This window comes from Halichoeres trimaculatus, unplaced genomic scaffold, assembly GCF_033239565.1.
Source record: "Halichoeres trimaculatus isolate MK-OKI-2021-1 unplaced genomic scaffold, fHalTri1.1 fHalTri1_scaffold_5, whole genome shotgun sequence".
Classification (NCBI taxonomy): Eukaryota; Metazoa; Chordata; class Actinopteri; order Labriformes; family Labridae; genus Halichoeres; species Halichoeres trimaculatus.
The window spans coordinates 12,787,002-12,810,020 of NW_027437183.1; the positions used below are offsets into that span (position 1 = coordinate 12,787,002).

Below are 23,019 nucleotides of genomic sequence, written 5' to 3' on the forward strand. Positions count from 1 at the left end.
AAAGTACATCTGACTGCTCTCGCACTCTGTTATCTCAGGGCTCTATGTGAGATACTACTCCCATGCTAGTCAGAGAATGGATCAATAGGAGAACTATTTCTGTCCCTCTGTCCTCTTGTAAAGGAGGCTCAGTCACATTGAGCACGTCCCAGCTCATGTCAAGATCTCCTTCTGTGAGCCACAGAAATAGAGCACAGAATACTAATCTTATCTGCTCGTACTCCTGCACTGTCATATGGTGACGTGTTTGATGCAGTAAAACTAACTCTATGTCAAGTGTTGTTCAAGTAGTCGTTCGTGCCATTTCCAGTGGGTGGATTCGAATGTCATCCCAATCTCTGTCCCTTTCTGCTGTCTCTTTGTCTCTTGATAGGCCTATGCATCGGGCTGTGACGTGGTGATTTTGGGTAGTGACTTTGAGCGACTGCAGATCATCCCAGGGGCCAAGCATGGGAACATCCAGGTTGGCTGTGTTGACTGCTCCCTGCAGGGTGGACAGGTAAGAGTGATGGAGAGGTGTACTGACATGTTGGGTCCTCAGGCTGATTTGGAGAAAAGATGCTTCCCGAAATATCTTGCATTTGTGATGTCATTTCACTTTACATCATTTTTTATATTTTAAAATTTCATATGATGTGTTTACATTTCAATCAGAGGCCAGAGCTGTTAGTAGATGAATAAAATACAAAAGACCTACAACACAGTGTGTTAACAAAATAGGAAAAACAATGCAGCTTGTGTGTATCATAATGATATTGCATCATTTTCATAACCAACTACTCATGCAAGCCTTTGGTTTTGCAAGATTAAGTTGCAAATGAAACCTCTAAAAGGTTTATGATGACAGGAAGATAATATTCAGACTTCTTTACTTTTACTATGGAACAAGTCAGGCAGGCAAGCTTAGTTATTTGTGTGAGCAAAATCACTCTCCTCTTATGGATTCTACCAAAACCTTTCTTTTAAGTTCTTTAGAGATTAAAAAAAAAATAATGAACTGTTTTGCAAGGCACATTTTTGGCAAAGTCTGTTTCTCCTCTGAAAGGATTGTGCAGCTTTTCAGGGGGAGATTTGTTGGCAACATCAAAGAGTCTTTTAATGAACTCTAGCTTTCTGTCATCAACTCCAAGTGAGAGAAAAGTTCACCCAGTAAACTAAGAGCTGGTACAGCCGGCTCTTTCTCTGATGTGATGCCACTAATAATCACTTCAATGCCACCCAAATGAGTTTAAATGTTGGCACAAACAAAAGATCTTTTGTGGTTTCCTTGTAATGTGAATCCAAAACAAATCCGCAAAATTATAATACTGTTGTTTAGATTGCCTGATGTTGGCAATTGAAGACTTTTCCAAGTCCGACTGTAAAACATAGATGAAAATTTCTTGTGTTTACACTTTCTATTTGCAGCAGAAATGGTCTGCTTGGTTTGCTTAATATAGGAAAACCTGTGTGCTTTTTTACTGATTGCAATGGTGCAACGGTGCAAATTATTTTATCAACACTGCTTTGTTTCATTCACATGAGTTCTGTAGTCTAATAAGTTAATATCAGAAATAAGCAATTACTCTTTACTGAGAGCCTCTGTAGTTTTTGACCTGTCTCCACAGACTGTCATCAAATCCATTTACAAAGCTGCTTAAGTCCAGGTTTGAGTGTCTTCATTGTATGCTTTAGATCTCTGCAGGGCTTGTTTATTGTTTTGACCAACTGTGGCTTGTGTTTCAATGGCAAGGATTGGAAGAGAAAGATTTAAGTCTTGAACCCCACTTTTGTTGACATGTGACACTTTCCTGGGGGAGAGCTGCTTCCCTGGCACAAGTCAGAGCAAACTATCCCAAATTATTGGCACAGTCACATTTTCACAATTCCTCTTTGCTGCTGAATTGCAATGCTTAATCTGATCAAAAGGAGGATTCCAGGATAAGTCTACATACTTTTTTTATCCAACAAACAGCATTGGAAGTATACAAAGTGGCAAAAGAAATGAAAAACTACAAGCCACTAAATTATTTTGCTGCTTGCCAATAGTAGTAGCCATTAGCAAACAGAAACTTATCAGACTTAATTCAAATAAGAACAGAAAAAAGCCCACTCAAACCATCACTGCTCCCCTCATGTGATGTTTAATCCAATTCAGAAGTAACCTCACATGCCTCCAGCATGGTCTGGCGTCTGTAAAAGCATGCCCCATGTTGCTATGTATGCTATTCCCACTTCACTGCCTGCTGCCACATGGCATTTGTATTGCTGAGCATACAGCCTGGGTGCAGCTTGAATGTTTTCTACTCTTAAAGCCCCTAAACTATTTGGTTATCAGAGGCATAATTCTATGTCAATCACTTATCTTAGGTTAGTAAGTCTCTGGCTTTACTGGCCCTTCAACTTAAACACCTCAGTCTGTACTTTCCAGCAAGGTGCCAAAATGACTACCAGTCATATTCTTGTTACCAAATTTACCACGTTTCTGCCCTGTGATTAATAAAGTATCTCTGATTCTGATTGATGGGACTGTGATCAGAAATAAAGGTGCTTGCCAAATGATCAGGTCTGTACTGAATGGTACAGTACTTTGTCCCTTGTCTAGAGCTACGGCACATCATCCGTTCTTTGATGTGTAGACGTGTTGCTCTTTGCTTTTCACTGGAAAAAGAAGAAAAACCAACACGTTACCCTGATGCACCCTGATGCATCATCATCACACCAGGAGGAACTGTCTGTTTAGAAGGAATTTTTAGACCAAGCTTATTCACATTAAGACTTTTCATGTTCCTGTGTAAACTAATTCAAGCACATTTGCTCATATGTGACCAGCTCTCCATACCCTGTCAGCATATTTTTTAGTCCTGTACAAAGAGACCTTGTTTTTTAACACCATGACCTTATTAAGCCTGGTATTTGTGGTCACTGACACAGAAATGTCACCCATTCAGTCTGTTTAACATTGTGACTGTGGCTCCCATGGAAAGCCCTTCAATTTGTTGCTCTAACCAGAGGATACATTCAGCAGACAAAACAGTGTTGACTTGTTGACTCAATGATAAAGGGTAATTGTCAGCCTAAGGTATTTTTTCCCATAGGCATGGACTGTAAAAAGACCACATGGTTCCTTGTTTGCACTCAATTAGCATCTTGAATAAATATCTGCACTTTGTCTTAACTGTCACGGTTTGTTTCCCCCATGAAAAATCAGGCTAATAAACACAAAGCTAATGCTTTTGTAATAAAATGTTTCTTCTTTATCTTGTCTGTTTAAATTTAATATACAACAGTTTGATGCATTTTTGCATGTGTAAAAGTGCAGTTCAGTCTGCAGTGTGTTGAGCAATGTTTTTCTTTTTTACAGTTCATTGTATTTTTTTGAGATATGAGAGATGCATGTTGGTTCTTAATGAGTTGTCTTTTCCTTGTTTTCTGCTGACAGATTGCAGCTTCCTATGGAAGCATCGTGTGTGTCTTTGAGCCTGTTCAGCACTCATATCAGAAAGACACATCTCAAACTGTGAGTAACCTACCTTAATCTTTCAGTCACAGTGTGGTCATGAGTGCTGTCAGATCATCTGAGGCCTCTCTCTTTTCACGACTTGATATTTGAAACAGAACAGATTATTGTTACTTCAAACTTATCAGAAAGTCACCAGAGAAGTTCAGACATTTCAAACACACAAAGTTCCTGCTGACATTCTGTTTGAAGTCTTGCCGCTGTTGTCATGTGTACTGTTTATTCCTGTTCTGTAGTCAGTGCAGAAGTCCCAGGTTATCTGTGTCAGCGTCTGTTGTTGGAGAAGTCAGAGAACAGTCACAGCGAATGGAAAGATTTTACACATTTTTAAACTAGCTCACCAAGTTCCATTTTCATCACAGCAGTCTCCTGATGTTTCAGCTGCTGTCTGCCTAATCACATGTGCCTCACATGGGAGCAGCTTTACTAACCACTGATTATACAGTTGTTACTGCTGTTATAGGAGACAAATTATGTGATTGTTGAAGAACCTATCTTAGTTATGTCATATATGCTTTATTTAATGTCTTTTTAGCAGAAGCTGAACTGCCAATGGCAGAAGACTGGCCAGTTTGTTTTACAGTCTGTGGTACGGAACCTGGCCTGGCATCCTACAGGTACTATGATACTTAAATTAAGATACTTAGATTAAGTCCCACGGAAAGTATTAATTTAATACAGTCAGTCTTCTGAAATTAAAAAAAGTAGTTTTAGTATTAATTTTTAAAACTTAAGTCTTTTAATCAAAATAAGACATGGTGGTATCAGTCCTGACATCAAGAATGTGTTTGTGTTTTCAGGCAGCACTCTCTTAACTGGCTCTACAAGCCTCCAGTTGTGGTCTCATTTTGACGGAGTGAAAGATGAAGCTGAAGACGGAGGCAGGCAAAAAGAAATGACCATAAGAGACTCTCAGTCTGCCTGGAGATGCATCTGGCAGAGCAAGTAAGAACTCACAAGTAGAAAAACTACACATGAAGCTGCCTGGGACTATTCCCTTAGACTGTATCTAACTGCTTTTGTCCCGAAAGAAAGATTGTTTAAGCTGTAGTATTGTTTCTTACCAAAAATGAACTCAAACATATTTTCTTCCTTTATTTACAACACTGTTAAATTACAAATAATCACTTATGTGGAGTTCAACATTACTTCTGTTAAGTACCAAATACCAAATTTTTTCTAATGGCCTTTATTTTTCTATTTATTTCAATTTATTTTGTTTGCCTTGGACTTTTGCCAATTCTCACACTATATATTGTATCTGTTAATACATATTCCATTTTGTAAAATATAAAACAGCACTGTAATTATGTCTCTGAAGGACAGCCTCGCCAGTCAACTTGATGAAGTTCTCTCCTGATGGAGAATTCTTTGCTACAGCTGGACAGGTATACACACACACACACACACACACACACACACACACACACACACACACACACACACACACACACGTATACATACATAAAAACTCTATATCCATGTGTTTGTTTTATACTGCCAAAGCCAAGCACCTTGAACTCATTTTAATGTAAAGTAACTTTTGATTTGACTCTTAGTCTGACCGGATACCTTAAACTTGTAAAACCTCATCCTCAGCACAATAACATTTATATATCTTTGTTTATCTCTCCTGTTCAGGATGATTGCCTCGTAAAGGTCTGGTACAGCACCAGTAAATGGAAGTCAGGAGTTTCCAGACTTTTTAATCCTCCAGAGCCCAGTGTCACTGTCCAAGGAGAGCTGGCCTTTTCTTTTGTCTACCTGGCCCATCCCCGTTCTGTCACTGGCTTCTCTTGGAGGAAAACCAGCAAGTACATGCCACGGTAAGAACAGCGTCAGGGTGATATTTTACTATTTTCCTTTTTTCAGCTATTATTCATTTAATTTAACTGTGCACAACAAAAGAAGAAGCCAAAATTTACAGTTGCCTATTTAGAAAACCTGTTTAATTGGGATTGTTTACCTGTTTTACTGGGTAGACAGGTTGTGTCGAGCTCTCTAAGAATCCTGATGTACATGTATAAATTGTCAACTAAACCAAAGCTTTAGTGAGGAGGATGGGTTTTTTTTGTTTTGCTCTGCTTTATTAAAGAAAATCAGCCTTGTGTAACCTGCCATTGTTCTGTGTACAACCACATGTGACACAGTCCACAGGAGGTTTGGCTCACAGGACACGTATTGTGAATGAACAAGAAAGAGTTTCAACTTGTCAAGTTACTTTAGTCACTCCCACAATATAATTTTAAGGATATTGTTTTTTTCCTGAGCCTATTTGACTACGTGATTCAAGCCACAGTTGAGATTCAGGTTGTATGACAATGTTGATAAGCCTCAGACTTCCATTTTATCCAATTCTATCCCTGGTCAGCTCCAGGTACAATACAAATAATTAGATTTGATTACTTCCTACTCATCACTGTGTTTCATGTTGACTGTAACGTCTCTGTTGATTTCGTGACAGATGCTTAGGTTTTGATCTGCTTTCAGTAGTGCTATCATCATTGTTGTAAAGGGATCAGGAAAAAGGCAGAAACATATTATTCTTTGTGACTCTTCTTCCCTTTCTCCTAACAGAGGTGCAGTGTGTAATGTTCTGCTCACCAGTTGTAAGGACAGTGTGTGTCGGCTTTGGGCTGAGACGTTGTTGCCGGGAGACAGCCTCCTGTCAGGTCACAATAATAACCACCCCAGCCAACACAGTGAGTCACACAGATGTGCTGACCCTTCCAGGAAAAACACCTGCAATGGGAAGATGCAAGGACGAACATCACAGGAAGTAAGCTTTTAAGCTGCGTCTGTTGAAGTCTTTTCTTTTTCAATGTGATGGACACTATTAAACACAATAACTCAAGAGACAAGGATATGGATGTTCTGAAGGGGCTCATTTCCTAGTTGTAAATGGAAAATCAAATTATGACTAATGAACTAGTCTGGAGGTAAGAAACATTCAAATAGGACATAATTTACTTGTGCTTTGCACTTATGCATTTTACCTGTACTGTGAGATGCCATCTGTCATCCGAGCTGAGAAGCAGAGCTTTATAGTGTAATAGCAACCGTCACAACATATGGCTGCACAACATATGACCATCATTTCAGGCCTGCAGTTTTAAAAATATTTGTTATTTTTTTAACCAACAAGTGAGTCTGGTGTTGAAACATGGCTGTCAGTGCCAGTATGATTGTGGAGTCATACCAAAATCCCCCTATGTGGTTGAAACCAAAACTTTTAGAGTTTCACATCCAGGTAGAGTTTGTGGTAGTACTGTTGTATACAAGAGGAGATGGTTATCTCAATTACTAGAACTGACATCCATTTTTAAGAAGCCAAACTCATTAAAGAAATTCTGTATCCTGTCATTAATTTCTCATTTAAATCAGTATAAAGGGGAATGTTTAATCTATATTTGGATATCTACAATCATCATTATGATTGTCATCTTTCTTTCCATATTTGAAAGGTGTAGCAGAAAGATTGAGATGGGTTAAAAAGCTGTCATTTTAAACTACCCATTATAAAATTTAGACTAAAGAAGGCTGGCTTGAACCAACACAGTTTCTTTTGCTAAAATCAAAAACATCATTTAGACTTTAAGGAGCTGAATCACACACAGAGTAGTGTGGACTTTGATAACAAAGTGCAGAAATCATCTCAATTCTATTAACAGTGGGAACATAAATTACATAGATGTTATGATCTATGGCTTGGCCTAGCTACTAAACTTCCACCACAGCTAATGTAGGCCATTATTGCACTGCAGAGATGAGAGAACAAGTAGTGCCAAAGGAGACTGAGGAGGAAGATAGAAAATTAGAAGCTTAGTGGAGTTAAAAGGGAAAATTAATTGGCTATCAGGCATGAAGATGGTTTTTGAAGCTTTGTAAGGTTCAAGACAAGCAACAGTGAAGACTATTGGCCTCTTCTCTGTAATCCCTGCAACACCTCAAACTTATTATTTTGACTTTGCAGCTAGCTCACTGCATAAATGTTCTGTCTCGTCATGCTTCAAATAATAAATGTTGTTGCTGACAGCCTTGCCAGGCCACAGAGAATCAATATCCTCTTTAATATGGACATCTAAAGGGTAATGGATCTCACAGGCACTGACACAGCCCAGGGCATGGTGGATTACAGGAAAAATAGATATGCAAATTTTCTTCTGTGCCTGGAGGAGAGTCTGTTAGAGAACATGTTTGGAATTATTCATTAAAAATCTCTGAATTTGCTGCATGATTCAGGCAATAATCTGAGGTAACACTCCTCAGATGGAGGGACAATAAGGGACAGAATCTCATACAATAAGCATTTCTGTGTGAAGTCTTGTGATTTGATAACAGGGCAGCACAGATAGTAGACTGATACAGGATTTGTACCATAATCTCTTTTTTTCCTTGTTTGTTTGAAATCTGATCAAAATAATGTGTGTATGCTTTGTTCACACCAGTTCGCTCAACTCCCTAATCTCTTTGTTGGAGTTGGGAGCACACAGGTGTCAGTCTTACTTGAACAGCTTTATTATGTAACTACCTCTCAACCAGGGAAGCTGCATCAATAAACAGAATCTAAACCAAATATTATGTTAAATAATCTCATTGAACCCAAAGATGCTCTGGCTCTCATTCCAAGGACCATCACTCATATGAGACTGCTGCTATTCAAAGAGGCTTAAGCCAAAACTGCAGGGTTCAACACATTTCTGAAAAACAACAACCCAAGCCCACTACTTATATAACCTAAGCACCAAATTAAGATTTAATTTCACTTCCCTTTAAACACCCCTCCTGCTCTGCGGCTTGTTTCTCTCTGTCTCCTTTCAAGACAAATTGGGTAGTTAACTTGAATGTCCTTTAAACGTCAATAACATTAAGTAAAACTTCCATCCTGAAGAGAAATGTCTGTTCATTAAAGTAGAGTAGCTCAGGTTTGGCCCAGAGGAGATAGAGAAGCACAAGTGGATTTATTCACATCAGCCTCCAAAACCTGCTTTAACCTGCAGCGCTGTGTCGACCTGAGTGGGATAACAGAGATATATGATGTTACACCTGCCTTGCTATATTAAACACTTGTTGCTTTTCAGGGTGTTTTAAAAGTTCTTAATCTCTATATAATTTATGGGCAGTATGATGATTACTATGGATACGACACACTGATAATAAACTCAGGGCAGTTTCTGTTTATTAAATTTAGATTTATGTTCCAACAGAAATCAAACACACAATAACTTAGAGAAATCACAACACATGACACGATTCATAATTATCTAGCTTGATTAATGGATGTTTTCCTTTCAGTTTAATTTTCAAGAATCATTGCACACCCCCTCCTGTCGGGATTTGCCCCAGCCCTCTGTGACAGGCTGCCTGCCTCACCATCAGAGCCGACACTACAAGCACAAGAGAGTCAGCAGCCACATGCCCCATGCCAATGCTCTCTGCCACTTCCACATTGCTGCCAGCATCAACCCTGCCACAGGTGAGAATGCAGACAATGCTTGTTTCAAACATTGTTTTGAAACTAACCCAATTATTTTTTTACATATTTGAAGCTACAAGATGGAAAGTAAGGACCCTGCATTACAATTACAGAGAAGGTACTCCTGAGCTATAGAATTAGAATAACCTCTGGGCTTCCTCAGAATAATCAGCTGGATGTCAGAAGTCTTTACCTGCTTTTCTTGCAAGAAAAAAATGCTACAGGATTTGTAAATTGCCAGAGGCTGTTTATTTAACATCAAATTAAGGGTTTGTGCTCAGTGAAAGCTGCCCAGAGTAATTCTAAAGCACTTTTAGTTTGTCTTTTCAATGGGTCTTTGACCTAAATAAGGGCCAAACGTTGTAGATTCTTGCAGCCTTAAGGCTGAGAAGTCTTTTAGGATTGTATTTGTATGCTTGAATTATGTTTTAGCATACTTCAGAACACACTCCCTTTCCTGAAAGTTAATTTGCTTCGGTTGATGTCTTTTACCCTGCACGGCCCTTGACCTAATGCAGTGGAAATTTCTCTCGTTCTTTCTAGCCTTTTTCTTGACATTATAGTATCCTTATTTTTTCATTATCCTCACCCAGACATTCCTCTGCTGCCCTCCATCTCCTCACTGAGCGGTGTCGATGATGAGGAACCTGGAGGTCCTTTCACTGTCCACTGGCTCAACAACAAAGAGCTTCATTTCACATTAGCTATGGAGGTCTTCCTGCAGCAGCTCCGAGGCAGCCTGGAGCAACAGAGCGAATGCTCCAATGAAGGTACAAAAACAGTTTGAACACTCTGACTTGTTATTCAATGAGAGCTGTATATGAACCTGTGGTAACACTGGCATTGTAATTTGCTTCCTCTTTCAGAGCCTGAAGATGAAGATAACTATGATGAAGACGATAATGGTAACAGGCCAAATTACAACCAAGGACCTGATGTAGCAGAGCTTCCTCTGGCAGCAGTGAAGCATCAGGTGGACGTGCTGTTGGAGGAGTGGAATAAAGGGGCAGACATGTTGTTCAGCATTCACCCAATGGACGGCTCTCTGTTGGTCTGGCATGTGGACTGGTTAGATGAATATCAGCCAGGCATGTTCAGACAAACTCAGGTACGTCCACTTTGTTATGGTAGACAAGCCAGTGCAACGTTAAATTTACAGTAATGCTGTGACTGGAAATCTTTGTTTTTCCTACTGTGGACTGTTAAAGAGCACTTAGAAAAATGAGAATTAATTGTGATTTGAAGGTAAACTGCCTTTTAATATTTTTTTTAAGAAGAAAAAAAGTCCTATACTTTTCTTTACAACAGGATTTGATGTTTCTTTAACTTAATACAGCTTATGCAATCAGTAACTCTGTTCTGACTTGGCATGTCATAGATGTTAACCAGGTTTTAGGAGCTTTCTTCTCACATCAAATTAAGAACCTAAGCTTTTTTACAGCCATCTCTAGATGTCGTTAAAGAAAACACTTAATCCACCAGTGTGCAAGGCTGGAGAAGAGGTGCATACTGCTTTGAAAAAAATATTTATAAAAATAAAAATCTTTGATATCAACAAGTTTTTAGATGTTGGGGTAAGAAAAGTTGACCCTTTCAAGTAGTTTGTTGAAAACATGAAAGAGAGAGGCTGTCTTCACATGGTCTTTCTTGGACTTGCATCATTACACTTATCAGTGCTAACACGTCTGCATGTGAACAGACATACATGTCGGTTATTTACTTCACTAAGATTTGTAAACATTGACCATAAACTAAGAATTATGGCTTCCTCAGAGTAGGTGACTCCTTTCTTCCTGACTCCTCTTGAGCTGTGTTTGAGCCATGATGTATTAGCAAGTAAGAGAACTGCTTTTCAAGAAAAAGACATACTTGTTTCATTTTAATAAGGCTATGAATTCACTAAGTAGCTGTAATGGTCCAACTCCTTTTCTAATAACTTCCTACCCATTCATTCAGACAATATTATTCTAATTATAGATGACTTAGGGAATCAAATTCAGAAACCCCTTGATGCATTTCTATTAGGGTTGAAATAATGAGAACCCTACGACTTGGCCCCTTAGTCAGTCAGGCAAGGTAGCTTAAAGAATCCCAAGCTTAATTGACATTCAGGTGATAAGACCTGGCTGCCTGTAATAGAATAGATGGAAAGGATTCTGTTACCCTGAACAGCCATGAGTTATTCTTTTCTGATAATTCAAAGAAGCCAGTGGTGAAAGCTAAATTCCCTTTGCGGTAATCACTCTCTAGGTGTTGTAATTCATGTCAGTAAATGAGCTCAGTTGATTTCTGAATGGACAATTGGATAATGTTTAGTCCTTTGTTTTTATTTTTTTCTAATCCTGTTATAAAGTAATGTAATAATCTTCAGTAACATCTTTGTCATTAACACATCAACATAGTTATTGCTTCAGTTATCAGGTAATGAATGCTTTTCAAAGCCAAAAATAATTAGATTGACAGGGTTTTTTATGCTTACTTGGAGCTAATTAAGATTCTGTTGTGATTATGTCTTTCTTTTTCTCCTAGGTGTCATTTGTGTCCCGTATCCCTGTGGCGTTTCCTGCAGGAGATGCAATCTCCCTCAGCCACAGTGTGGTCATGTATGCCTGCAACAAGAATGTGGATCTAGCAATCCAACATGGCAGACAGAGACCACCTGGAAGCTCTTTGCCTCAAACTAAATCTGCTCTAATAAGCTACGGAGGTCAAGGAAAAGCTGCACCCAACAGTCTTCGTCTGAGCATATTCACCCCAAACGTCCTTATGATCTCCAAACATGCCGATGGCTCCCTGAATCAGTGGGCCGTCAGCTTTGCAGAGGACTCTGCGTTCTCCACTGTGCTTAGCGTCTCTCACAAGTCACGGTACTGTGGCCACCGCTTCCACCTCAATGACCTGGCCTGTCACTCAGTCCTCCCTCTCCTGCTCACCACCTCCCACCACAACGCCTTGAGGACACCGGATGTAGACAGCATCCTGGCTCCTCCTGACACCTGCTCCTCTGGTTTCCCTCATTCAAAATCTCTGCCTCATCGGTCACGGTGCAGCCGGGGGTCTCTGGGTGTGGTATCCCAGGATCCCAACGCTATTTACAGTGAACTGATTCTGTGGAGAGTGGACCCTGTGGGCCCACTGTCTTTGTCCGGTGGGGTTTCTGAACTAGCACGGATAAATTCTCTCCATGCATCGGCCTTTGCTAATGTAGCCTGGCTGCCCACTCTCATCCCAAGCAGCTGTTTAGGTGAGTAGATATTTAAGCTTTGGGAGCTCTCTCTGTTACAATTATTGTCAAACATATATTGCTTGTCCTTTCTTTTGTTTTCTTTACTGCGTTTCAAAATATCAAGAAATAAAGTAAATCTCTCCAGGATAAGCTAATTGATTCAACCTTACAGACTTTCTGAATTTTGAAACAGTGAAAATGTGCACTTCAAAAACACTGTTGCTGAAAAATACAGGTGTACAAAGTAAATAAAACTAAGTACCAGGAGTGTTCAGGTAGCCTGTCTTCTTCTAGATGTGGTAACTAAATCTACTGGTTAATTGTATCCTGTTCATTAGAAAAATGAGCAATAAAACAAACAGCACTGAATGACATTTCTCTCTTCAGGTGGGTACTGTAACTCTCCCAGTGCCTGCTTTGTGGCAAGTGACGGCCACTCGCTCAGGCTTTATCAGGCTGTTATTGAAGCGAAGAAACTCCTGAGTGAGCTGTCCAACCCGGAGATATCAGTAAGTCATCAAACTGCAGGAATCCTGCAGGGTACAGTCAGCATTGAAACATTTTTTATGGCACACTAATAACAACACATCAAGGTTTTCCCTTGGGCTCTGGCTGAATCACGTAGATAATAAGGTGTTGATGATTTGCCAGTTTATTAGAGTCTTTTTGGATTTTTTGCTGAATGACACGTGGACATAATCAGGCAGTTTGTGAGGAATATATTCATCCATTTATCAAACACCAAAAAATAATTTTCAGTAATGTTTTCTACAGCTTAAAGAAATTGTTTCTATGATAATGAGTCAACCATTCTTTCTTGCATTTGTTTTTCGCCCATCGTTTTAGATCAATCATTTAAATCAATGCTAACTCACTACCTTTTTTGACTATGTGACAGTGAATGTACAATTGCATGAGTAATGTGAAATTCCGCTGTTTCTTCCACTCTAGAAATATGTTGGAGAAGTGTTCAACATCATCAGTCAGCAATCTACTGCAAAACCAGGGTGCATTATAGAGCTGGATGCCATTACTGGATTTGTAAGTATCTATACAGACCAGGAGAAACTGCTTCTTGGTATTTTTCTGAGGCACGCAGACCTGGTAAACATGGATGAAAAGGATATTCACCCAAGCTTCTCTCCTTAAGTGAAAGAAAGATGAAAAATCAATGCACTGTATTTAAAAGCTATGGTACACTTCTAAAGCTTTTGTGTTATGAAACATTGTGCTGTGAGGTCTTTGTGAAAGGTCAACCATGATAAAACAGACGGGTGCAGAGCAAACCTTCTCTCACCCCTACAGGCTATCTTTTTTTTTCTCTTTTTTCATACATGCAAGTGTGTGCGTGCGTGCTTGAGTTTACACAACATGCTTCATATTCACTCCACAGCGTATGAAGCATGTTATGCAGTGTCTGTAGCTGATGTTGTTTAAAAAAGGCTGCTGTTGTTCTCTGCAGCAGGGGAAGGAGACCCAGCTCCTGCATGTTTTTGAGGAGGATCTGATTCTCGGCTGTGAGAGGATGGAGACCACACAGGAAGCTCCTGATTTGTCTGATACTGGTATTGACAAAAACACTGTTTTATTTTGTTTTTTTGTTTTTTCCTACAGAGTGCTTTAATATTTGCACCACCTCCATGTATTGATTGCAGCACTGTTCATTAAGATTCTGTGTTTGTGTTTGATGTGTGTGCTTCCCCCACAGCCTCGAATGAGCCAGCCTTCTCAGCGCGTTTTTTCCTGGTGGTGGTTGAATTGACCCCAACAGGTCGCTCGCTCCTCCACATGTGGCATCTCCATATTGCTGCTCTACCTGTCACCACAGGTGGGTTCTGAAAACAAAAGACTTCCCAGGATGTGGAAAAAATTGTGATTATTATTTATGCTTTATTGACAGTGTCGATAAAAATACCACTTTGGGCATCCTTAGAAGTTATAGCTGTTGTTTGGAGCCTTTAAAGCTTTTCTTACTTTTTTTTTTTTCGCTCTTTGTATCTCCACAGATGAGAGCACTCCGTCACAGAGGGATGTGCCACCGGTTTCTCCTTTGAACAGCTCTCAGTTCAGTTTTGACATGTTCACTTCCCCGGTACCTCAGAAAAGTAAACCCTGCACTTCCAATCTGCAGAGTGCCTGTCGTCTCAGCCTCACAACTCACAGGGTATACAGCCAAGAGATGGCTCTGCCTGAAGGAGTGGAAGCCATCAGTGTCACACCCTCAGCAGGTGAGGGGCTGAAAACACAAATGACATAGATTAATACACAGTCTCAGTGGGCGAGACACAGAAAACGAACAAACATCATAGCATAAGGGAAAGGTATACAGTCCTAGAGGAAAATAAAGTCAAATGAATGGCAAACTATAAACAGCTTTGGTGGCAGCAATTACTATCATGTTACACAGAATAACATCATCTCTTTGTGTGCCTAAATAGTTTTGTGGTAACAGCGTTAAATCAGCATCCTCAGCGGAGGAATGTTTTCTTTTATCAGGATGCAGAAACGGAAGTAAAGTGCAGACAGCTGTACAGAGTGAATGTTGCCATGGAAACTAAATAAATGGTCTTTCAGTTATGAAATGATTGAGAAATCAAATAACCAACCTTTACAGAAAAGCTAAGACTTGCCTCTCTGACCTTGATAAAGGTATTCAAAGAGACTGAAAGCATTAGGTTTCTTTCAAACACATTTTCAATCAAAATATTTATACTTTTACATAATTTTGGGGGAATTGTCTACAACGAAATAAATCAAAAATGAATTTTTAAAACCTTTTTTTTTTTTTTTATTTTTTTTTTTTATGTAGCCTCTGATATTTCACTACAGCTGTGGAAAAATGTGCCTTCATGTGTCTGATAGTTTCCAGCTGCAATACTCGAATAAACCCTTTCAGAAATGCCTTAAAACCTTGATATTAAAAAAATAGTTGAAGTATTTTTGGAATAACTTTTAATTAAGTTATTGGCATGTATCAAAGTGTTTTGTCTGGTCTTTCTCCAGGTCACCTGAGCGCATCCTGTTCCTTGCTGAAAGGCCCTGTGCCTTACCTCCTTGCTACTTCCTGTTCTGACGGGTCTGTCCGCTTCTGGAGGTGTACCATCAGTACAGCAGAGCCCTCTGGCACAAACACTGTGGTGTACCAGTGGGAGGAGTGGCCTCTCCTGGTAGAGGAGCAGCTTCCTAATAACAGTGCTCTGAGCGTGCACGGCCGCCCCATAGAGGTCAGCTGCTGCCACTCGGGACAGATTGCAGTTGCTTACAGGCAGGCTCCAAACACACCTCTGAACTCAACACCCCACCTGAACTCTCACGGACTGTTGACTTCTCCCCCCACTCTGGCCTCCACCCCTTATGTGCACTACAGCAATACCACTACCAACACCCACCTGACCCCAACCTTAACTGTACAGAGAAGCCCAAACCTCACTCCAAGTTCCAACTTAGCAAACACCAGAGAACCATTGTTCCACATCAGCATCTTTCAGTGTGAATCCACTGGTGGTTCCCAGTGGATTCTTGAGCAGACCATTGTCCTGGATGGAACAGATGGTGTTGGTGGTAGCACAGCTGGAGGCGGCAGTACAGCAAATACCACAGACTTCTCTGTACCTAATGAGAACTGCCAGGGTTCTAATTGTAGGAGCCTGGTTCATATGGACTGGGTCTCACAGGAAAACGGCTCACATGTTCTCACTGTCGGAATTGGGACAAAGATTTACATGTACGGCCGTCTCTCGGGGAAACCTCCAGAACTGGGCCTGTCATCTGACGCCAGCAGAGACCAGCGCTCATCTCGCTTGGTTCTGCTCCGGTCAGTTGATCTGGTCTCCTCTGTCGAAGGCTCCTTACCGGTTCCAGTGTCTCTCTCCTGGGTACGTGACGGCATCTTGGTAGTAGGCATGGACTGTGAGATGCACGTCTACTCCCAATGGCAGCCTCCAGCTCCACCCAAACCCAGCGCCACTGCTACTCAAGATGCAGACTTCAGCAGCAGCGTGTCCTCCATAATCTCGGTGGTCAGACAGAGCCAGGAGGACGCTCTCAGCCCTGGGACCCCCCTGTCTTTACTGGCCCCTCCTAAAAAGGCCCTGACCAGATCGATGATGAGCCTGGCTCAGAAACTCAGCGGGAAGAAAACAGCTTACGACCTGCCTGTAGAGATGGAAGACTCCGGGCTTTTTGAAGCAGCTCACCAGCTCTTTCCCACGCTGCCCCAGTACCACCCTGTACAGTTACTTGAGCTCATGGATCTTGGAAAGGTAAGATAGAAAAATCACAAAACTGTTGTCCACACTGGCAAGTGTTCTCCAATGTTTCTTTTTATGTGTTTGAATGAAGCCATTTGTAGTGTTTCCTTTCATCAAACTTTACTTGTGCTTCCTCAGTGTCTATCCAAATATTTTTGTCAACAAATTTGACCTTTTTTTGTTTATTTTCCTTTACTCTTTTAACAAAACAACTCCATCCAGAGCAATATTCGTGGCCTATGTCATCCCAGTTTCAAACCCTTTTATACTTTTTGGTTAAAAGTTTCTGCACATGCTCTGCAAAAGAAGTGTGTCCTCTTGTGCCTCCTTTCTCTTATGTATGCCACTGTTTTGAAAAGCTGGTAAAGCTTTCCAACCTTATTCAGCACTAAGATAGTTTTGATTGCTTTGATATGCACACTTATTTACTCCTAGTCCAAACACATACCTCTGTTTAAGAAAGTCAACAGAGCAGTAATAAAAGCAGGAAGACACAGAAAGGAGTGATGCTGGAAAGCTGCTGCTGCAGGTTTACCTGGGTTTGAATTGTAAATGTTAACCATAACTTATCTTTCATAAGGTTCATCGTGCCAAAGCTATCCTTTCACACCTGGTGAAATGCATTGCGGGGGAAATTGTAGCTCTGAAAGACAGCACCACCAATCCTGAGAAACGGGTGCGCTCTCGAACCATCAGCGTTGGAGGCAGCACAGCCAGGGACTGCAAGATGTTCAGCAAAGCAGAAAACTCCCCCCCAGACTACACCGAGATAAGCTCTGTTCCTCCTCTGCCTCTCTACTCACTCCTGGGAGCTGATGAGGACACATTAACGAAACCTGGTGGGTTAGCAGTGCAACAGTGAATAACATCTACATGTTATAACAGCAGTATCTAACATTAGCAAAGAAGAAGAAATATAAGCAAAACAAAAATGGGCAAAGACATGTAACAGGAGTCCTCAAATTCTCTGTTACCTTTAAAAATAACACAACTGGTGTATGTAGGTCAGTCATAGTTATACTTAGCATAGTTATACTAAGTTATACAATTATATTTTACTTCAGGCACTGATATTCGAAATAACACTTGAAAAAAATTGACTCTCCACTGGGGCTACAAAGGCATCACCTTAGGTGCTTTTTTTCCTCTTTTCTTTTCTTTTTCCCTTTTCAGGGGGGTGATATTTTGAAGGTTATCCATCTTCTGATCTGAGGCTATTCCTCTGAAAGTAAAACAACCTTAAACTTACATTGGACTTTACATAAATTTATAAATTAACAAACACTATTGAAAACTGGGTTAGAGAAAACATTGCTTTGTATTTCTTTTTTGTCTTTTTAAATGTTTTACTGAACAAACATTATACGGCTTTACTTGTTGATAATTTAAAATACTAAGTAAGGAAAAAAATAATTATATATATATATATATATATATATATATATATATATATATATATATATATATATATATATATATATATATATATATATATATATATATATATATATATATATATATATATATATATATATATATATATATATATATATATATATATATAAATATATATATATAACATTAGATTTTGTTAAATTTGAAGCGAGAAAATTGAGGTTTGTAACATGCTCTGAGCTTAAGTCTGACACAGACTCCCCCAGGGAAACACAGGAAAAGTGATTTCTGCTTTAATCCATAGTAACCATTTTTTTTGTATTTTTTCATTAATGTTTTCCTTGTGGGGTCTCTTGGGATAAAACGAAAAATAGAAGCAGAATCATGAATACAGTGGAAGAATTTCCCGCTCTTGGCATTTTAATTTATCAGCTGTCTTTTCAGCAGCAGGGTTCTTTTTTGTCTGACACTTTTAAACCATGTCTTGTGCTTGCTCTTTTGCTCTCCTTCAGATAAAGTTGGCAGTGTGGGTGGAGATAGTGGGCATGGTTCCAGTCACACTGATGCTTACGATGAGCTCTTTCAAACTCCTAGCATGGCGGACCTGGACCCTCTCGATAATGATCAGGAGGAAGCTGGGAACAAGGTCAGTTTGTGCTGGCTTCTGCTCTGATAAAAGGGAATTTATCAAAATGAGTGTGCACAAACACTTAATCTTTTTATGCCTTTCAACTGCTTGATCAGGCTTCTCTAAATTATGCATTTCAAGGATGATTTATTAAATTTGTGCCATTAAGATAGACCAGGCATGCAAATAATTTTACACACTGTCCTCTGTTCATCCCCTCTCTGTAGGTTATTGACCTTTCTCAGTACAGTCCAACATACTTTGGTCCAGAACATGCCCAGGTTCTGTCCAGCCATCTCCTCCATTCCAGTTTACCAGGATTAACCAGTATGGAGCAAATGTCTCTGATGGCTTTGGCTGACACCATCGCCACCACAAGCACAGACCTTAAGGATAGCCAGGGCACCGGCAAAGGTGAGGAAGAAAGCACAGAAGAGGCTCTTTCAGAATGATATACATGCAGAAGATGAGTGCCTCCTTTAATAATTTTCTAAAAAAGCATTTTTTTAACTCACCAGGTGGGGAAACACTGGATGAGTGCGGCCTAAAGTTTTTGTTGGCTGTCAGACTCCATACTTTCCTCTCTACCTCGCTGCCTCCAGCACACAGAGTACAGCTTCTACGACAAGGTACTGTGACATTGTGTTTTTCAAACTGCTTCATAACAATTGCAAATTATCAGAAAAGACACTTGACAGGACATCTTACCTCTTTGAATTCATGCAAGAAGACCAGATTTCACATATAAATTCTTCATGGTGAAAGGGTGGCACAGTGAAGACATTTTTCTTACCTCTGAAGACATGTTCAGACACTTAACAAGACCCCCCCTTATGAAGCCTCACATCTGTATCTTCCTTCAAGCACCTACCAGAGGGCAACATTTTAGACAAGTGGTGTCCAGGACAGGTTGAGTCTTTGAGAATGCCAAGGCAGCATGTGCTGTAAATGTCCTCAAGAAAAGAAAGAGAGGTATCCAGCGATTTTTTGGTGCTGTGGAAATGACCCGCTGGAGTGCTTTCTTTTGTGCTACAGAGCAGCTGGCATAGAAAGTGGGTATAAAGAAGCTCAGTGCACTTTGGATTGAGCAGCCGTAGAAGGACAACAGCTTTTTATCATAACAGTTGCTCTTTCTGAGTAAAGTGGAGGCTTTCTTTACAAGCTCAGTGGTGTTGTTATCCACATATAGGCTCAGGAGCTTGAAGTCCAGCACCCTCTCCATGCGGTGATGTTGATAAGATGTGTATCAGTTCTCTTCTTGAAGTAGCTTCTGCCAAAATGTTTTCACTCTTTTCTGACGAGACGTGTTTTCACATTGCTCTGCCTTGCAAGACTCTGTGTAACTTTACAGCTCATTGCTCAAGGAGCCCCCTGTATTTACCCCATTAAGTACAGCTCCAGTGCCAGCACATACTGTAGGTTTTAGAGCAGTCACTGTACGAACACTGCTCTGAAAAAGCTTGCTGAACCTGTTATAGACTAAACATATTTAACAGTGAAGTTCTTTGTTAAGCTGCCCTAGAGGAAGTCACATAACCTATGTCTCCCCCATTAAACCACTAACCAGCATTGTCATTGAAGGGCTTTTAAAATATTTCTGCAACCTTGAAGTTCTACACTACTGAAGACCGCCTTTGTATTTTCTGTGCAGGTTTGTCGACATGTCACTATGCCTGGGCCTTTCACTCTGAAGCTGAGGAGGAGCTGCTGAACATGCTGCCTGCTCTGCAGAGAGGAGAGCCCACCTGGCCTGAACTGCGCTCCATGGGTTTGGGGTGGTGGCTACGTAGCACCAACAAGCTACGCAGGTGTATTGAGAAGGTGAGGAATGTTTTCACTTTCATTTGTGGTCAAATTCCCAAACAGAGACCCATTACAATCTGTCTGAAAACAGGTTTTCTAAATCTGTGCAAAAGAGGAGGTACAGAAAAAAATGAAAGTCCAGTCTCTCTATACTTAAGCAAAAATTGAGTTTGTAGTCTTTCCTTTATTATTGAACAGATGTTTAAGTTTGCTTAGAGTCGCTTTATATTACATGATTTTGTGTATTTATAACTCTGATTACAGTCAATCCATTAAGATTTTTAAAAAGCTAAGTATTATTAATGATTAGCCACCTTTCTCATTTGAGATAAGACATTTTTTTTAATTATAAGTTTCAAAAAGCTCTTTTAAACTTAATTGTAATCAATTAAAAGATGCTGCTGCAACATAAAATATCTTTACATAATAGTTTTAAAGGTTTGCCATTAGTGTGTCAGCTCTCTGACTGCTTCAGTTACAAAAGGAAGTACTGTCAGGAAGGTGAAAGTAAAATCTCCCAGAGGTTGAAATGAAACACAACACACTCAGTTAGAGCTGCTCCCTGAAATGACCCATGATGCTACAATTTGCTCAGTGCATTAGACTGTATAGAATGAGGAGGTGTGAGCTGAATGCACTTTTCATTTTGTCAGGTTGCCAGGGCTTCATTACAGAAGAACAACGATCCTCTGGATGCAGCTATATTTTACCTCGCTCTGAAAAAGAAGGCGGTGGTCTGGGGACTGTACAGGTAGGAAGAACTGGCTGAGACCTGCAAATGTAATAAAAAGCACTCCCATCCACACACAGTCATCACCACTGTTAAACAAGATGAGTTCTGTCAGACTACAGAAGACCTATGACACCAGTGTTGTTGTTGTTGTTGAATTCACAATGTCTGTCTCCTCAGGTCTCAGAAGAATGTCAAGATGACAGAGTTTTTCCGCAACAACTTCAGTGAAGACCGGTGGAGGAAAGCAGCACTAAAAAATGCCTTTTCTCTATTGGGGAAGCAGCGGTTCCAGCACTCTGCAGCCTTCTTCCTTCTAGCTGGTTCCCTTAAGGATGCTGTTGAGGCAAGTGCAAAATAGACATGACAGATTGTTTACAAGAAGCACTTCTTCCTTCAGCTGTTGGTGCTACTTGCCATCCTGCTGAAACTCAGTTTGAAGCCTTACTTTCAGCAGTCATTTACTGCTCATTTTCATTTACAGAAGCAGTGTAATTGTTCTTTTTTTTCTCGACAACTCAGAGTCAAGGGCAGCGTCTGAAATGTAGTAAAAAGCTGAGAAAGAACATTCACAAAGAGACCTTGCTGTCAGTGTTTCTGTAGTGTGTGATTTTCTTTTTATTATTAGAACAGCTCAATACATTCCCTCAGAGGTGTCTTTGTCAGGAGCTCTTAGCACAATGCACTGAAGAATTATTGATGCTGGCAGTTGACTCTTGGGTGCTGCTGCCTTTTACACCGTTCTTGTGAGAGTTTTCAATAGCTTGTTGTTACGTTTATGAACCAGCCGCAGCATATTCCTGCTGAAGCGTTGTAAGTGGGGTCATTACCTACTACCACCTTTTATTTAAGAAATGCATTAGTATGATTTCTGTTTGTTAGCTTTTTTCATGTTTATAGTTTTTCTCAAAAGAAAATGTGTTTGTAAGGCAGATTTTTTCTACCTTTTACAGGGATTAGTTTAGAGTAAACAGCTCTCTGTTTTTTTTGGTAACACATGAAGTGGGCTGCTCCCGGTCATCTTGTTTGCTTAACCTTTTACTCATCAAAGTGATAGTCCCTCGAGCAATGAGTCACATTTTTTAATCTGCGTGAGTAAGTGGATCCTCTCTGAGCACTTTATGGAAATGAGTGTGACCCAGGCAAAGGGCTATCATTGACTTTGCTTGCTCTCTCTGGCTCTCATTGAAATTCACCTCATACCCCATCAGCCAGCCCCTCTAACTTGTTGCTTTGTGTTTAGACTTTTATTTTTCCCTTTTTTTAAGCATTTCTCTCGTTTATTCAGTCCTGTGGCAATAGCTCAGAAAAGATTTGGAAATAATAACTGACTGTTTTAATTTGTTTTATTTCCCCCAGGTGTGTATAGAGAAAATGCAGGACCTACAGCTTGCCCTGGTGATCTCCAGATTATACGAGTCTGAGTTTGAGACTTCATGTACCTACAAAAAGATCCTGCAAAGACATGTGCTGGGACACGACAAACAGGTGCAGACTTTTAGTTAGTCACAGCCTCCGGCAGATATTGTTTTTTTTCTGAAATATGCCCCATTTAGTCAAACTACCCAGCGTTAAAGGACTCTCCAGCATTTTAATTATTGCAGAGCAGTATGAGTCATTTTTATTCTCTGTTTGCTTCAGATTGCAGCCCACCAGGACCCGTTTCTGCGGAGCATGGCTCACTGGGTCCTGGAGGACTACAGTAGAGCCTTGGATACTCTACTCGAGCAGCCTGCTAACAGCACCAGCTCTGGGTCCACTGAGACCAAATGTGACAACGGTAAGCTCTTCCACTTTTCCTTTCATCTCAAATGAGCCCAATGCAGAGGTGAAAATAAGCTCAGGGTGAAGTACTTATCACATTTTTAAAATCACCATTCACCACTTTGCTGACATTTTCACGGTATCACTGCTAATGATGAAATATACACAGATCAGGTATATCAACTGATTATTTAAAGAAAACCATAACATTTTTCATTGCTGGTGACAAAATCCATTCTGCATCGCTC

General features: G+C 40.2%; 1 protein-coding gene across 4 annotated transcripts in view; it reads left to right on the forward strand.

Moving 5' to 3' along the window:
- Positions 1-23,019, forward strand: part of dmxl1 (Dmx like 1) — a 54,765-nt gene that overhangs the window by 2,772 nt on the left and 28,974 nt on the right. For 2 of the 4 annotated variants that reach the window (XM_074670788.1, XM_074670792.1), the window contains exons 3-28: positions 374-499; positions 3,422-3,499; positions 4,035-4,116; positions 4,300-4,444; positions 4,821-4,887; positions 5,141-5,325; positions 6,077-6,278; positions 8,795-8,975; positions 9,569-9,745; positions 9,842-10,083; positions 11,505-12,219; positions 12,589-12,710; positions 13,153-13,242; positions 13,664-13,766; positions 13,910-14,029; positions 14,208-14,429; positions 15,205-16,463; positions 17,032-17,290; positions 18,359-18,492; positions 18,702-18,888; positions 18,993-19,103; positions 20,126-20,295; positions 20,931-21,028; positions 21,188-21,353; positions 22,367-22,495; positions 22,649-22,787. In XM_074670788.1, the coding sequence (XP_074526889.1) occupies positions 374-499; positions 3,422-3,499; positions 4,035-4,116; positions 4,300-4,444; positions 4,821-4,887; positions 5,141-5,325; positions 6,077-6,278; positions 8,795-8,975; positions 9,569-9,745; positions 9,842-10,083; positions 11,505-12,219; positions 12,589-12,710; positions 13,153-13,242; positions 13,664-13,766; positions 13,910-14,029; positions 14,208-14,429; positions 15,205-16,463; positions 17,032-17,290; positions 18,359-18,492; positions 18,702-18,888; positions 18,993-19,103; positions 20,126-20,295; positions 20,931-21,028; positions 21,188-21,353; positions 22,367-22,495; positions 22,649-22,787 (5,509 nt within the window). The remainder of the gene's footprint in view (positions 1-373; positions 500-3,421; positions 3,500-4,034; positions 4,117-4,299; positions 4,445-4,820; positions 4,888-5,140; positions 5,326-6,076; positions 6,279-8,794; positions 8,976-9,568; positions 9,746-9,841; positions 10,084-11,504; positions 12,220-12,588; positions 12,711-13,152; positions 13,243-13,663; positions 13,767-13,909; positions 14,030-14,207; positions 14,430-15,204; positions 16,464-17,031; positions 17,291-18,358; positions 18,493-18,701; positions 18,889-18,992; positions 19,104-20,125; positions 20,296-20,930; positions 21,029-21,187; positions 21,354-22,366; positions 22,496-22,648; positions 22,788-23,019) is intronic. The other 2 variants (XM_074670791.1, XM_074670793.1) reach the window with 1 other exon arrangement.